Source organism: Colletotrichum phormii (assembly GCF_030913505.1).
Source record: "Colletotrichum phormii strain CBS 102054 chromosome Unknown BDP81scaffold_4, whole genome shotgun sequence".
In the NCBI taxonomy this organism is placed as follows: domain Eukaryota; kingdom Fungi; phylum Ascomycota; class Sordariomycetes; order Glomerellales; family Glomerellaceae; genus Colletotrichum; species Colletotrichum phormii.
This window is the reverse complement of record NW_026851446.1, coordinates 931,906-946,671: the sequence shown is the minus strand read 5'-3', so window position 1 is coordinate 946,671 and position 14,766 is coordinate 931,906. Positions and strand designations below refer to the sequence as shown.

The window sequence follows — 14,766 nt, the reverse complement described above, 5'->3', positions numbered from 1 at the left end:
TCTTTGCCATCGCACTTCCCCGGCTCTCCTTTCGCCGCGCAACTTGCCTCCGGTCCATATAGGATCTCCCGAGCGGATCTCTGCACACCACACCTCGGAAAACTCCAGCTATCACAATGCCCCCGAAAAAGAGACAGTCAGACGCTGTGCGTCGCAAATCGCGACAGAGCGATATTCAACGTGAGGATCCTGCTACCCAGGTCGCGCAGGACGGGTGCTAACGAGGAGCAGCTGGCGATCCGATCCCTAATCGAGGAAAGCGACGCTACAGACCAGGAACGGTCGCTCTCAGGGAGATCCGGAAATACCAAAATGGCACCGACCTTCTGCTGCGGCGTCTTCCCTTCTCACGCCTTGTACGTTCAGACGAATCCAGTCAATATCCAAGAGCTTCACACGCTAACTTTCCCAATAGGTTCGCGAGATTGCTGAGTCGGTGAGGCCTCGAGGCGAAGCTATGCGGTGGCAGTCACAAGCAATACAAGCACTGCAAGAAGCTGCCGAGGCTTTCTTGGTTCACCTCTTCGAAGATACCAATCTCTGTGCGATCCACGCTAAGAGAGTCACCATCATGCAAAAGGATATTCAGCTTGCAAGGCGGATACGCGGCGTGTGGGGCGGCCTTGGCTGAGCTTCTCATGGTCGACGAGGACTACCGATCTATGGGGCTCGCTACGGGCAAAGGGGACCGAGCCGCCGTTGTGACTACCCTTGCTCGCGGCTATTCGCTCCCCTGCGCTGGGTCCTTTCCACGAAATGTATAATTTCTCTGGCTTCTGTTTCTGTTTTATAATGGTTGTGCGGATACCCATTCTGGGATGGCGGTTTCTTGACTTTTCTTTTTTTGAGGGTGGGGAGTTCGAGGCGTTGGCGATGCTTCTTTATAACTTGAACCAAGCTAAGCGATGCGCGTGTCAACACCTAGTGGGATGACCATGCGGTGTGACATGGATAGATGAAAGGTTACGTTGATGGGTAGAAAAACGTCAAGGCAATGACGTATCATACCTTGACGCCCTTGAGATCCTTTAAAATAGGCACGAGACTTAATCATCAATATGAACACTTACAACAGTGGCTAAATTGACGAAGATCATATGCCTCAACGTGCGGGAGAATTGACTCGAATGTGGCGTATCCGGGGTAGTTATGTTGGAAAATTACCTGAATGAATTGGATGTGTTCAACTGTACTTACGTCATTCACAGGGTGATACAATGCACCTTATGTACTCTGGCAAAGAAGAGCAGCTTAGGTGTAGTAGGTGCCCACGGCACCTAGGCTAGTAGTACCTTACCTAACATAAATCAATCAATGTAAGGTACCTTAGAAAGGTGCACATAATAAGCGTGCCAGATAATCCGCCGACTCTTCGCTTGTACACAACCCGCTGAGTCTCCCTCGTCCCTTCCCCAGATGCAACGTTGATCAACTTCGTTTTCCATCTGAGCTCATTCGATTCAATGAGCGGCCTCCTTTCAGCAAGATTCGCCGGCCGGCGCCTGGCTTGGCCGATCGGCACTGGCGTTTGCGTTGCGTACTCGTTGGTCTACCGACAAACGCCTGGTAACTTTGGCTCTCATCTCACCTCGACCGCGCCGTCCCCCAACCGCGTGCAGCATCACCGTTCATATGGAAGCTTGAATCCAGAATCGATGAGGCAGCTTTCGCGCGGCAGCATTTATGGTAAAAGATCCCCCCCCCCAAGCGGGTTTCTCATGTTGGGCGTGCCTTGTTAATGCTGCCATAGGATTTGGAGCTGGACTTCTCGTCGGCTTCCTATCGCACACTCTGGTTTTACTTACCGGCCTAGCCATGTTCACCGTTTATGTACTTGCTACCGCCCCCCAGAGAGCTCACTCGTCAGGTTATGATTCTTTTATTTCCGTGCTAATAATCGTTTTCACAGCTTGCGCATCGATACGGCTTGGACTTGCCCCAGCTTCTCGGTTTGAAGAAACATCTAAACAAGGCTATTCTGACGAAACCTTTCCACAATGCTGTATTCCGACTATCTTTTGCAGCTACCTTTACTCTCGCCGCCTTCGTCCGTTTCTAGGCCTGGTAGCCTCAGAAAGGCTGCGTTTCCCGTGTCAACCACGCTAGGGTCAAAGGGTCATTCTGGAAATAGTCCTTCGTTTTCTGGAAGATGTCCGCGTTGTGCTTGTTGAGCCACGCCTTCTCTTCCGCTGTCAAGAGACTGGGCTCAATCAAATTTTGGCAGTATGGGACCATAGTGACGTGCTCGAACCCTAAGTAGGGCTTGTCGCCAAAGGAATGCTTTGTCTTGACTTCGGTAACCATTGCGACGTTCTCGATCCGAATGCCATATGAACCGTCTTCGTAGAATCCTGGCTCGATCGACACTACGTTGCCTGGTGCAAGAGCGACTTCGGCAAACTGAACTCTAGTGCCGATACCGATGGGCCCCTCATGTACGTTGAGGTACGACCCAACGCCGTGACCAGTTCCATGGCGATAGTCGAGGCCCTCTCTCTGAGGTACAAGCAAAGTCAGTTACCCATCTCTGCGAGTCAAGGCTATGATTCAACACATACCCATAAGTGCTGGCGAGCCAAGCAGTCAAGCGCAAAGCCAGTTGTGCCCTTGGGAAATATCGCGGTGTCTAATGCAATATTTCCCTTGAGCACCAAGGTGTAGGCGAGCTTCTCAGCTTCCGTAGGTTGTCCAAAGTGCAGGGTTCTCGTAGTATCGGTGGTTCCATCGAGATACTGAGCACCAGAGTCGCACAGGTAGATGGAATTGAGGTCGATGGTGCTGCATGCCCCTCGCTCCGGCTTATAATGAATCACAGCGGCACTAGGGAGAGATTAGCAAGAGCCAGGAAGGTTGGTTTCACATAGTGTTGCCATGGCCCAGGCAAAGTGATGTTCACCAGAGGCAAGAGAAAACCGAACTCACTTTGCGCCAGTCGAGGAAATGGTGTCGAATGACAGGCCGACGTAATCTTTCTGCTTTGCGCGCAACTGTTCGAGCTTATCGCCTGCCTCAACTTCGTCCAGCTTGGCTTTCTTGGCTACAAGCTGGTCTTCCAGCCAAGCAAAGTACTCGATCAAGGCAGCGCCATCGCGAATGTGACAAGCTCTCATGCCAGCCATCTCGTTCTTATTCTTGACAGCCTTGGAGTCCCCGATAGGACTTCGTACCTCATCAACTTGACCGTCTCCGCCCAGGGAGCGCTTCAATGCCCAAGACGCCTTGTTGGAGATCATGAACCTCTGAGATGTCTCTCCAGTTGCTGGCTCGGCTGACTTGACTTCGGAACGTAGAGCGTTAATTGCATCGAAAATGGCTTCGTAGGGCTTGACAGCGACGTCATTATCCGCAAGATAGGCCTGGGTCTCTTTTCCGAGCTTGGAATCATCAACGTACAGGGTTGCTGAGTCGGGAGTAACGATTGCGTATGAGAAGAAGACGGGATTGTAGGGAATGTCGTCGCCGCGGAGATTGAAAAGCCAGGCAACCTCGTCAAGCATTGACACAACAAAGGCAGGCGAGTTCTTCATTTCCAATTCTTGGCGTAAGTCCTTGAGCTTGCTCTTGACATCCTTGCCATTGAATCTCTCGGGCAACACTTTGACGGGGTTCTTGGGGCGAGCCGGGCGGTCAGTATCCCACACGAGGTCTACCAGATTTTCATCCAAAGGAAGAAGATCACGGCCGCCAGATCTCTTGACCTTTTCAGCGAGCTTCTTGGCTATGGAGCCCGTGATGAGTTCGGGGTCAACACCGACAACCTTGCCGCCAGTAGATTGTTCAGCAGACCATTCTTGCCATGTAGGAACATCTTGGAGACCTTGCTTCAGCAGTAACCAGTTTTGATCAAGCTGTTTAGAAGCCTGGTTGAAGTATCTTCCGTCGGTAGCCAGCGCAGCCTTATCCAAGGTGACGACTGCGCAGCCGGCAGAGCCACTGAATCCAGAGATGAATTCCCGGCGACCGTCGCAGCCAGCGATGTATTCGGAGGCGTGAGAGTCTTCGGAGGGGATGACTACCACGTTGAAGAGGAGGGGATCAGCAACAATACTACAGCAGCGCAATCGGGTGAAGATTGGCTTGCGGTGATTTATCCATACCGTAGACGTCGACCTTGCGCTCCTTCATCAGCTCCCTGAGCCTCGAGAGGCGGCTGGTAGTGTCAATCCGCTCCATATCTCGGGCTGGGACTTGGTGTAATGCTCGATGGCAAAGGCCAGGAGAAGAGATATGAAAGCCGGCGGACGATGGGGCGGGCGAGGCCCAGACGCTGAGGCTATTTGTAGGAAATCGGTTGCTGGTTCGGCAGACGAGACGAAAGGTAGGGCGAAGATTGATCCAGAGCATGAGGAGAGGATGCTCGAGGAACGACCAGGACGGTGTAATTTCTCTAAGAAGCGGAGGTTAAGGCAAAGGTGAATGGAATACCCAATGTGGCTTGACCTGCGCGGGGGCAACTAACTCCACGGGCAGCAGGTGACTGTGACGACTCCACGTCCGGAGAATGCTGCAGCTCAGGTAGGTACCTACCTGACAGTGGGCCTTGACGACAGGTACAAATGCACAGAACCAGCTCTTTCCACATTCGACGGTGCCCCGCACCAGCTCACGTTCAGGGAGAGGGGCAGATTTCCGTGACTGCCCGCCCGCCCTCAAGACAGCGGGGAGTGCGAGCATGTGGCGTGGTAAGGTGGGTAGGTACGAAGTACCAAGGCACCACGTTAGGGACCTATGCACTTTAGGTAGGTAGGTAGGTAGGTAGGTGGATAGGCACGTAGGTAAGCTTACAGAGAGACAGTCTGGTGCCTTCCCACTTACCATGACTTGTTCATCTCTTTAATTGTATAAACAGGAACTTGAGCTGATTCTCACCAGGGGAATTCTTTTGGATAGGCGTTATTCCCTTGTAACCGGTTTGGAGCAGAATCAAGGCAGCAAGTCGAAGCAACACCAGGTTCTCTGTAGAAAAGAGAACAAATAATCTGCAACCATCTAGAGCATTCATCTTGTTGATTTCCCAGTTTTTTTGTTCTTCTTTTTTAGTAGAAACCATTTCTTTTTCTATTCCTCGCGAGGTTGATTTGTCCAATGCCTCTGAAGCTCGTGTCACTTAGTCCTCTAGGCGACCCACCCGCATCTTCTCCGAGCTTTCTCACACTTCACTTTGGGTATTCGGCCTGCATTTATGTTTACCCATAGCCTCAACTTCAAACTGTGCACTCAGCAATACGAATCCTGACCTCGCACGCCGTACTGCGCCCGCCTTCTCACGTCGAAGAACGTACTCATTTTCGAGGATACACTTGGGTATCAACATGAGAACAAAACGGACCAACATTTGAGTGCTTCATCATTATACGCAAACATGGAGCCCCAGCTGCCATCTACTATACAAGAGGCAGAAGCCGTGAGTCTCGCACCCATCCTCGACAAGATAGCGACGATGCTGACAGTCGCGTCACAGTTAGTCTCGGCTCTCTACGAACCGTCGTCCCCCGAAACCATTGCGCGCATCCAAGAGACGCTACATCGCATGCAAAGATCCCCTTCCGGCTGGTGGATCGCCCGTGATCTCTTAGGCTCCGCCGATGACAAGGTCAAGTTCTTCGGTGCCCTCACCCTGATTGTCAAGCTGAACACTGAAAGGTTGTATATTTCCTTTCCAAATTCGACCAGCACCACTACTAACATCGAGACTAGCTCCTCACTGTCAAAGGGCGATGCTTCGGAGTTGTTACAAAACCTCATAGGCTGGTTTGTAAGGTCACTGGACGACGGTTCTGGTGCCATGGTCGTTAGGAAGCTATCCTCGGCTTTGGTAACCTTTTCCCTATGCTTTCCCACCCAGTGGGAGCTTTGCATCCGCCACCTCTGTTTCTCCTTGTCTGAGGGTGTAGCGTTGTCTCAAGACAGAGTTGATGAAACCATTGATTTATCAAGCGTCCTCCAAACACTCCAGCCTCGAAGCCTTCAGGCCGCACTATGGTTTTCGGGAGCACTGATAGATGAAGCAACGAAAGTGGAAATGAACTCGGCAAAACAGTGAGTATCGCAGTCTTCGTGGTCCTATTCTTTTCACTAACGGCGCGGTAGCATGGGTTTGTATGAGAATCTCATGCGCAATGTTCCAGACGCCATGGTTCTCATGTCTCACGGATTTTCATGCCGAGAATCTCCAGGTCCAATGAGCCACAGCTTACAGAAAGGCACCATAACTTGTTTACAGGTAGGCAGTCATCTCCGCCCAATAGCGCGAATGCCTCATTGTTATGGACCAGTCGCTGACCACGTGTTGTCTAGTCATGGGTTTGGTTTTCTCAGAGGGTGTCAGCACACAATGACGAGCTAGTCCATTCTCTTCGGGCACTGGTACAGCCTACGATCACAGCTTTGAGCGACGACGAACTGTACGAAGTGGCCGTGGAGTTGCTCTCCGAGATACTTTCAAACTACTCGGGCTTCTTGACAGATGATCATTATGAGTCTCTCTTTTCTCTTTTCGAGACCCAGTGGTCTCATGAGCGATACCAACGTCTTGTCCAAGGGGACTTTGACTTTGATTCCGTCCAATTCGGGCAGCTTATGATCGCTCTTGGCGATTCCAAGGTTGAGAATCTCATCCACGGCGTGGATGCCCGCTCGTCGCGTTTTATCGCACATCTTCGTGGGCTCCTTTCGGCCCAAGGATATCCTGTCAGCGAGGACAAGATCTTCGTTCCTGCCCTCGAGTTCTGGTCCACCTATGTTGAGACATTGACAGACTGCATTTACTCAGAGGAAGAGGGCTCAAAGGCATGGGTCTCTACGGCTACCTCCCACGTCCTGGAAGCTATATCGACCGTTTGGCAACGAATTGCATACCCAGCTGCCAATGTTCTTGCTGATTGGGACTCGACTGACCGCGCCGGTTTTGGCGATGCAAGGAAGGATGTTGCTGACCTTCTTCAATCGACCTTCACCGTGACTGGACCTCCCTTGATCTCAACTTTCGCCAACCTGACTCTTCAGTCGTTGTCACCAAGTGCCTGGTCTAATCTCGAGGCTGCAGCGTTCTGTCTGGGGTCTCTAGCCGACTGCGTAACTGGAGATGCCAGATGCGACGAAAGCCTCAGAGCTGTTTTCTCCTCGCCCCTGTTCGACCTTCTTCAGACATCGGGCGATTCCATGCCAGGTCGCACCCGCCAGACCTGCATATTCCTGATTGAAAGATACTCTGATTACTTTGAGCGCGAGACCCAAAGCCTTCCAGCTGCCCTGAACTTGCTCTTCTCTGTCCTCGCTGATCCCTTACTGGCTGGGCCGGCCGCAAAATCCATCTTACAGCTTTGTTCGTCGTTACGTTCCATCCTGGCATCTGAGGCTAGCGCATTCCTTAGTCAATATCAAGGCATTGCTGCGCAAAGCCAGCTGGATTGTATGGCTGTTGAGCGGATTATGGGAGCCATAGCCGCTGTCATCCAAGCCATCCCAGACGAGGGTACCAGATTCGATCATCTTGACTTCTTACTCTCGTTCGTCCAGAAGGATGCTCGCCTATCGATGCATCTACTGTCCTTACCTAGACCTCAGAGTGACGCATCAGGCAGCGGAACGGACATTCATCGCTGCTCGACGCTGGGCGACCCGTCGGAACTTCCCCTTCACATGGCCTTGAAGGCTTTGAGATGCCTCATAGGCATTAGTAAAGGTCTGCAGGCTCCGGGTGACGTGCCTTTCGATCTGGATAGTGAGAAGGATATGCCAACGACCGACGGCAGCTCCAGACTCGGTCAATTGCAGTCTGGGATTATGTCAATGATAGTACAGCTTCAGAGAGCGTTTCCACAAAGCGACGAAGTTTCCGAGAGCATTTGCACCATTTTTCGATCGGGGTTCTCAGAGTCGGACGCTGGTCCTTTCGTTTTCCCTCCAAGGCTGGTATGCGACTACCTCACTGAGCAGACACCTCAGACACCTCGAATCGGCTACTTTGTGAACACTGCTTGTTCATTTCTCAGCTCATTGAGGAATATGAAGAGTGGCGACGTGGACGAAGTAAGAACGAAACTTCTCCGATGGGTCATTACTCTACTACAGCAACAACCAGGTAAGGTCGTGCTTGTCTTGATTCCAAAGCCATGCTGACAGTATCGATGGAATAGAGCCAGACAACGATGTAGAATTGGCGCAGAACGGCATCGAGTTTACGAACCGCTTGGTCTCGCGAGAGCCTGGTTCACTTTTCCGTCCGGATTGCCTTCCGCTTACCGAGTTCTTCTTCATCTATGCCTTGCGGATACTAGAAGGGCGCGAACCACTGCCTAAAGCTGCAGCCGCGGATTTCTGGGTTCGTTCGCCAATGCGCAACGTATAATCTTCAACTGTACTAACCAGCACCAGGCCACATTCATGACTCTGAAGCCCACAGATGCGACGATAGATCACGCAATAGCTCAGTTAGGCCCGTTGCTAGCTCAATCTATTATTCGTAACATCGGCGGAACTGCCTCAAGGAGCGAACTCGACAGGCTAAGTGAGCCCCTGAAGAAGATGGTCAGCAACCAAGCCAAAGCTCGTACTTGGCTTGAGCAAGCCTTGTCGGACCCATCATTCCCAAGCCGGCAGCTAGCTGGCGATGAAAAGGCGGTGTTTCTCAAGAAGATTATGAAGTGGGTTTGATTTTCTTTATGAAGAGTGTGAAAAGACTATGGGAATTTGTCGCTGACCATCTCTGACAGTCTTCGTGGAGCGAGGGGGACCAATCAGGTGGTGCGAGACTTTTGGCTTGCTGCGCGAGGCTCAAACTTCGCCTATGCCTCGTGAAGAACATGTTCCAGAACTACAATGCCTCAACAACCCGTCGGCCTTCCTCCTACAGTCATAAATGACTCCCATTGACGGTGTTCAAGGTTGTGGTTCACAGGAATGAGAAGTGATGGTACATTATATTACAAATGCTTTACAGCATGACAGGCTACGAGGCGCCTCACCGAGCAAGTCCTGGGACAGAGCAAAGGCTTCACAGCCCGGTGGCTTCTCTTACTAAGACCATGGTTTCGTTGGCATTAAGGCGGGCCTTGCTGGCACCCTTTGCTTCGACAGCATCGAGATAACGTCCCTCGTCAACAGAAAGAAGCTCCATGTAGCGCTCACGGATTCCGCCAAGTCCTTCAATGACAGCCTTGGAGACGGCTTGTTTAAGATCTCTGAGTGACGCATGGGAAAGAGATTCGGCGAGCTGAGTTGGGTTCCTGGCCTGAGCATCAAAAATAGAGAGGATCTCCAATAGGTTTGATACCCCCGGCCGGTTAGTCGGATCATAGGAAACATTATTAGAGGAGTCTGTAAATGCACTCATAACCTTGGCGTGGATCTCTTCCGGCGTGTCGGTAATAAGGATACGTGACCTCGGGTCCTTGGCCGATTTCGACATCTTCTGGGTTGGCTGTTGCAACGACATGACCCGGCGTGTCGGGGCTACACCTCATTAGGAATTCGTGCCCTGAAGATAGATGACGACACGAAAGATGGCTAGACAAACTCACACGTGATGGTCTCGGGAGATACCAGGAGAGGGCCGAAGTTGTGGTTGAAATTTGTCACACATTCGCGAGCAAATTCCAGGTGCTGTCTCTGATCATCGCCGACGGGTACATGAGTGGCCCTAGACAAAACATTAATCAAGTGCGTTGCCCCTAGTTTCCATAATAGCTGTAGCTGGCGGGTGAACAGTATGAAGCGCTTCGGAACAATGTCAAGTAAACATACCGGTGGACGAGAATATCGGCAGCCTGCAGGACGGGATATGAGAATAGACCTAGCTTCAGCGAGGCTTTTGCGCCTTCATCGAGGATGGTGGCATCAGTTGAGAGCGACAGCTTGCTCTGTTAATAAATGTCCGGTGTCAGTAAGTTGTTCTATTGATTACGGAACGGCAAAGTATTAGACCTTCCATTGTGTCATTCGTGACAAGTAGCCCATCGAGGCTGTACAGCTCAAGATCCACATGAGCTCAGAATGTGCCGGGACCTGATGTGTGATTTGTTAGTATCTTCGGGGTCAGAGCGGCTATAGTAACGGAGGGATGAGTGCCCAAAAAAACGGCTTCGTATGTATGTGTGTGTATGTGTGTGTAAGTGTGTAAGAGAAAGATATAGAGAGGTTCGTCGTAACATACAGACGATTGATAGAACAAGGTCGAGCGTTCAGGGTTGATACCTGCAGCCAACAAAGCTGCCAGTGTTTCCCGTTTCCATTGCCTCAGCTGCCCTGCCTTCTGAGGCACAGTGATAGCGTGCAAGTCGACGACAGAGTAAACAAGCTTGCAGCTTTCAGCTGGCTTGCCTTGGAGCTGCACCCATTGTCGGATCGCACCGGCGTAGTTGCCCAAGTGCGGCGTTCCTGTAGGCTGAATGCCCGAAAAAATGACTTGGTGGTTCCCAGTTGACGCGTCGCGGCGTCCGGCTGGAACCTTGAGCCGGTGGACTGCCCGCCTTGAATGCTGCCACATGAGAAAGAGCCGTGTTAATGTTTAGAGTAGAGAGGCCTGGCTTTAATGGTTAATTTGACTCGAACTAGTACTTAAGCCGGTACGCTTACTTTATGATCTCAATGATGGGCAAGAACCGGAGGCGTCGGGAGGTATAATCGAAATCACATATGGCCACAACCCCCGAAGATTGCTGCAAGCCCAATGCCAGGTCACATCTGCCGTTTTGTAAGTTCAGGATCGTTAATAAACATGAGCCCACTAGCCTTAGAAGTAGAGGTTGAAGAATCCAGCGCATGGGGCAATGGACCGCTTATTGCTATTCAGTCCATATTGCTATAGCGGGGCGCAATGGACTTTGGGCGCATGGCGTACCTGGTTACCTTAGCCTCAGCCTCTTCCGGGGGACGGTCGAGGGCCCTGTCAGGATACATAGCAAGTAGATCGAAGGCGCGCAAGCCCATGTGAACACAATTAAAGTAGCAGTCTGTGACACCATTCGACGAGAGCCAGATTTGATGTTTGCTGATTTACAGAGGACAAGCTCACAACAGGGTCCCTTTTCAACTATTTAATACACAGACAGAGCCTTCTATGACCTTTTTCTCGACCGCCCTCAATCGTCTCCTCCTCAAGCACTACACACCAGCTTACACGTCGACCCATGGGTGGCCCGGTTTCTCAGGCACTCGCGGCTGCCTTCCTCTTGGCCGCCTCGTCTTTCTTCCATTGGGTCTGAAGGAACCGCCGCTCACCCTCTGATCGCTTCCCACTGTCCTTATCGAACCGGACCGTGGCCAAGAACTCCTCCACTTTCTCAACTGTATCAAGCTCCCGGTTTTGACCAAGGTGTTTCCACTGCGAGTCGATTGCCTCAGTCGCCTCTGGATCGATGGCATCCATAGCCTTGCCGACACCTGGGAAAAGATTAGCACATTAACATTTGTATCAAATGAGCAAGTATGACCCTGCTCGCTAGACGTCATGCTTTGTTGCAACCTACCAAGCCTTCCAAAGTCCCACACATTGGCCTTCATACCAATGCCGTAGTATGCGTGCTTCTGGAGAAAAGCTAGCCACAGCTGGACCGTCTCAGGGTTTCCATCACGGATTTGGACGAGACGACGCATCGTTACACGCTCGAAGTTCTCCTGTGACTTTTTGAAAATGAAACTACTCCGGGGAACCGTCCATCTTTCAGTGATTCGAGGCAGGGGCACCGGGCCGAACGCTGGGAGCTTCAGGTAGTACGCTGCGCGGAGGGCAAAGTCGGAGAAGAACTCGAGGTTCCTCAAACTGTATGAGCGCAATTGAAGGTCGCATGAAGGAATTCCGTACTCGGCTTCGCGACGTAATGGCTGGAGATAGAGTGCCTGGACGCCTCGAGGGTATCTTGGTTCGTTTTCTTTCGTCTTTCCGAAGAAATGTCCCCTTGGAGGCGATAATCATTAGTACCATCACTGCACGCAATATGACCCGGTTGGGGCGAGTGCTTACACAGGGTCAGACTCGCTCAAAGCCTGCGGTTTTCTCTTTGTGTCGAAATCTTTCGAGGGTTGCGTCGCTGAGGTTTGCGGCGTCTCTGTGTTGAGTGAACGAGTCCATGATGGTCTCAGGGTGCCCTGTAGAATTGAACAGTCAATGAGGGAACAGCTTCCGCCGCGTCCACGCAACGTAAACGCCGCGGGAGAAGTACCAACAAACCTGTAAATGTGACCGCACCAGGCAGCGGGCGGTTGGCCTCAACAGTGTCGGAGCGCGCATCTTCTTCACATTCGTAGCAAGATTGATGAGCAATGCTATGCTGTTGACACGCGGAAAGGGTCGAGTATGGATCTCCACGGTAAAATCTCGAGGTACCCGCAAATTATGCATATGTGAGGTAAGCTGCATGGGCATTATCGTATTTCGAAAAAAATGCTATCCACTTTATTGAATACCATCACTCTATGCATATGTTGATTTGTGACCTCCCTCTACTCAACTCCATTACATTTGCTTCACTGGGTGATTCAGATGGAGCGCTATATAGCATTCCCAAAACTGGTTGATTGTAAGGTGGTGATTGGATTTGATACTATGTCACTAAAACATTTCCATCACTCATGTCTTGCGTTCTTTACACCAGCTGCATGGAAGTCCATATTTAATTGATTTGCGCGACTGTCTATCAGCCAGCGACTTCGGGTATCACAAAATTTAAAAGAGACATGTCCAGACACGAAAAGCAAAGCGTGTGCCTGGCTACTGGCGGCTGCGCCGACGGCGCTCAACCAATTTCTTGTAAAACGCCTTCTTGCCGCTCGCCTTCTTCGTCTGGATCGCCTCATATTTGGATCTGAACTTGCCCGATGCCTTTTCTGCGCTCAACAACTCATCCACAAGGGTCTGCTTTCTCTCCTTGCGCGTCAAGCGGGCGCTGTGGAACTCGGTCGGGCCCTCGACAATGCGTCCGACATGAGCGTAGCGAGGCACCTTGGCCTTGAGGGATTCCTTCTTGTAGTGGCGCTTGGAATCGATGGCAGTTCCTCTCATGTGAAGAATCTGGAGGTCTCGCTTCAGCTCGGGATCGTTGGGATCCGTCTTGGGGATGCCAAACCAGCCCGGGCCGGCATTATCTTTGGCAGTCTGTCTGTTGTTAGTGTACAGGTCCATTCAACCTTGCAAACAGGGCAGAGTGTCGTGGGAGAATCTCAAGTCAGAGTAACTATGAAATAAATGATCATTTTGGCGTGGCAGGTAACCCAAGACGGGCACCGTCACCACATCAAGAAAATAAAGCAGGGTTTGCTTCTCATCAGAAGAGGTGCGTGATGGGGGGATAAGGAGTAGAAATTGCTCAAGGCGCCGCAACGTACCTTCTTCTCCGCTGGCCTAGGATCGCGAAGCATGATGCTTTTTGAGTCTTGTGCCTTGGGCTGCACCTTTGAATCCGCAGTTGGATTGACAGGTACGGCCTTGATGGCAATCAAGGCGCAATCCTTGGGCCGTGGCGGCTGCTTCGTCGCAAGGCGACTAGCCGCTTCTCTCAGGAGATCATCAAGACGCCCATCGCACAGCTCTGGCATAGCGGTAATGTGCGATTGAACCGTGGGAGCTGAAACGGGACTCAGCAGTGTAAGGAAAGGGATCGAGAGGAGAAGATTGGGCAAATCGGCTTTGAAGTAAGATTTTTTTTTTCCGTCTTTAAAGGTCTGGTGGGGCAGTGGGACTTGACACGAGTGGACGCACTGGATGGTGAGTTGAGGCGCGTCGCCTCGAGGTGGGTACCTTTGGCATTAGGTAATACTCATACCCGCAGGACTGTTATGTAAGCTTGGAATCATGAGAGACCCGCACACCCGCTGGCCAGCTTGCAGCCTCGCATTGAAGCAAAGCACTCATTGACAGTTACGTCGTGCCTCGATCCTCAGCCACGTCATCGGGCACATGCCGCTCTACGTAATAACCCATGTGTTTTGTCCACCTTGGCTTCAACCAAGAGCGAAGATAGAAGACTACAGCATATTTTGGACGGCTCGGCCTTTCAAGGGCTACGTGATGGCGAGGTCGCAGGATGCCCAATAGGCGGCTAAAAGGAATTCGGTGTGCTCTGAGAATCGAGGCTGCCTGTCGCCCCTACATTATCAACTTACCTACCACCCTACCTTACCTGACCTTTGAGTACCAAGTACCTTATGCTACCATGCCCAATGGTCAAGTGCCCAATACCTCTAGTACAGGTTTACCTGACGCGGCGGTCGATTACCTACCAAGAACGAACCTTGGATTGTTGGGTATCATCTCAAGTCTTTGTACGGATAACCAAAGTATCTCGCTTGAAATACCCGGGGCACGTTGACAGCTCAGGTCCCCAAGGAACCTGAACCTGAGCACGTAAGGTGGTAAGGTGAAGGAGGAGGTATGGCGGCGCTACCTACCACCTTGCGGTCAGGCCTCGCCTAGTTAGGTAGGTAGGTAGGTCATTCACCTAGAGGTACCTGCCTAGGTACCTTAACTACCTTACCGTAAGGCATCTATAACCAACCTTGATCATTGAGGTGCCAGCCTCCATCAAGGTACCTTGGAAATGTACTACTGATACCTAACTGACGCTGCCCAAGAGGCCGTTACATCGGCACCTCCACGTAGCCATGCTCCTTGATGTTTCCTCACGGTCAGCAAATTGGCCTTACCGTCCCCACGATAAGAGGACGGTCAAGCCCACTCACCTTACCTACCGTACCTATAGGCGGTAGCTAGTGTCGCGTTCAAGTTCGCCCGTCGCAAACATCAACCGGATTCCAGTGTTATCCTTTAGG

At 51.5% G+C, this 14,766-nt stretch overlaps 6 protein-coding genes across 6 annotated transcripts; 2 read left to right on the top strand and 4 right to left on the bottom strand.

The window, feature by feature from the left end:
- BDP81DRAFT_161017 (histone H3-like centromeric protein cse-4) lies at positions 1-765 on the top strand. Its single transcript, XM_060582031.1, has 3 exons — positions 1-180; positions 232-356; positions 416-765. The coding sequence occupies exons 1-3, from the start codon at positions 117-119 to the stop codon at positions 629-631; spliced, it is 405 nt and encodes a 134-aa protein (XP_060448898.1). The 5' UTR covers positions 1-116; the 3' UTR covers positions 632-765.
- A 1,305-nt stretch (positions 766-2,070) lies between these two features.
- On the bottom strand, positions 2,071-4,173 carry BDP81DRAFT_312485 (metallopeptidase family M24; the record flags this gene model as incomplete). Its single annotated transcript, XM_060583809.1, has 4 exons — positions 2,071-2,496; positions 2,559-2,820; positions 2,923-4,012; positions 4,098-4,173. 4 exons carry the CDS (start codon positions 4,171-4,173, stop codon positions 2,071-2,073), a joined length of 1,854 nt encoding a protein of 617 aa, XP_060448897.1.
- A 1,189-nt stretch (positions 4,174-5,362) lies between these two features.
- On the top strand, positions 5,363-8,655 carry BDP81DRAFT_311595 (armadillo-type protein; the record flags this gene model as incomplete). Its single annotated transcript, XM_060583732.1, has 7 exons — positions 5,363-5,404; positions 5,462-5,643; positions 5,698-6,039; positions 6,091-6,223; positions 6,298-8,083; positions 8,139-8,323; positions 8,377-8,655. 7 exons carry the CDS (start codon positions 5,363-5,365, stop codon positions 8,653-8,655), a joined length of 2,949 nt encoding a protein of 982 aa, XP_060448896.1.
- On the bottom strand, positions 8,632-10,724 carry BDP81DRAFT_419726 (tryptophanyl-tRNA synthetase). Its single transcript, XM_060589794.1, has 6 exons — positions 10,576-10,724; positions 10,154-10,522; positions 9,925-10,005; positions 9,745-9,860; positions 9,522-9,640; positions 8,632-9,453 (listed from the first exon to the last, which is right to left on the bottom strand). Exons 2-6 carry the CDS (start codon positions 10,484-10,486, stop codon positions 8,996-8,998), a joined length of 1,107 nt encoding a protein of 368 aa, XP_060448895.1. The 5' UTR covers positions 10,487-10,522; positions 10,576-10,724; the 3' UTR covers positions 8,632-8,995.
- Positions 10,725-10,946: 222 nt separating this feature from the next.
- On the bottom strand, positions 10,947-12,270 carry BDP81DRAFT_367921 (ribosomal protein S10 domain-containing protein). Its single transcript, XM_060586551.1, has 4 exons — positions 12,170-12,270; positions 11,963-12,087; positions 11,469-11,896; positions 10,947-11,382 (listed from the first exon to the last, which is right to left on the bottom strand). The coding sequence occupies exons 1-4, from the start codon at positions 12,227-12,229 to the stop codon at positions 11,147-11,149; spliced, it is 849 nt and encodes a 282-aa protein (XP_060448894.1). The 5' UTR covers positions 12,230-12,270; the 3' UTR covers positions 10,947-11,146.
- A 242-nt stretch (positions 12,271-12,512) lies between these two features.
- On the bottom strand, positions 12,513-13,642 carry BDP81DRAFT_419722 (Fcf2 pre-rRNA processing-domain-containing protein). The gene is made up of 2 exons (XM_060589793.1): positions 13,324-13,642; positions 12,513-13,093 (listed from the first exon to the last, which is right to left on the bottom strand). The coding sequence occupies exons 1-2, from the start codon at positions 13,531-13,533 to the stop codon at positions 12,710-12,712; spliced, it is 594 nt and encodes a 197-aa protein (XP_060448893.1). The 5' UTR covers positions 13,534-13,642; the 3' UTR covers positions 12,513-12,709.
- Positions 13,643-14,766: the final 1,124 nt, after the last annotated feature.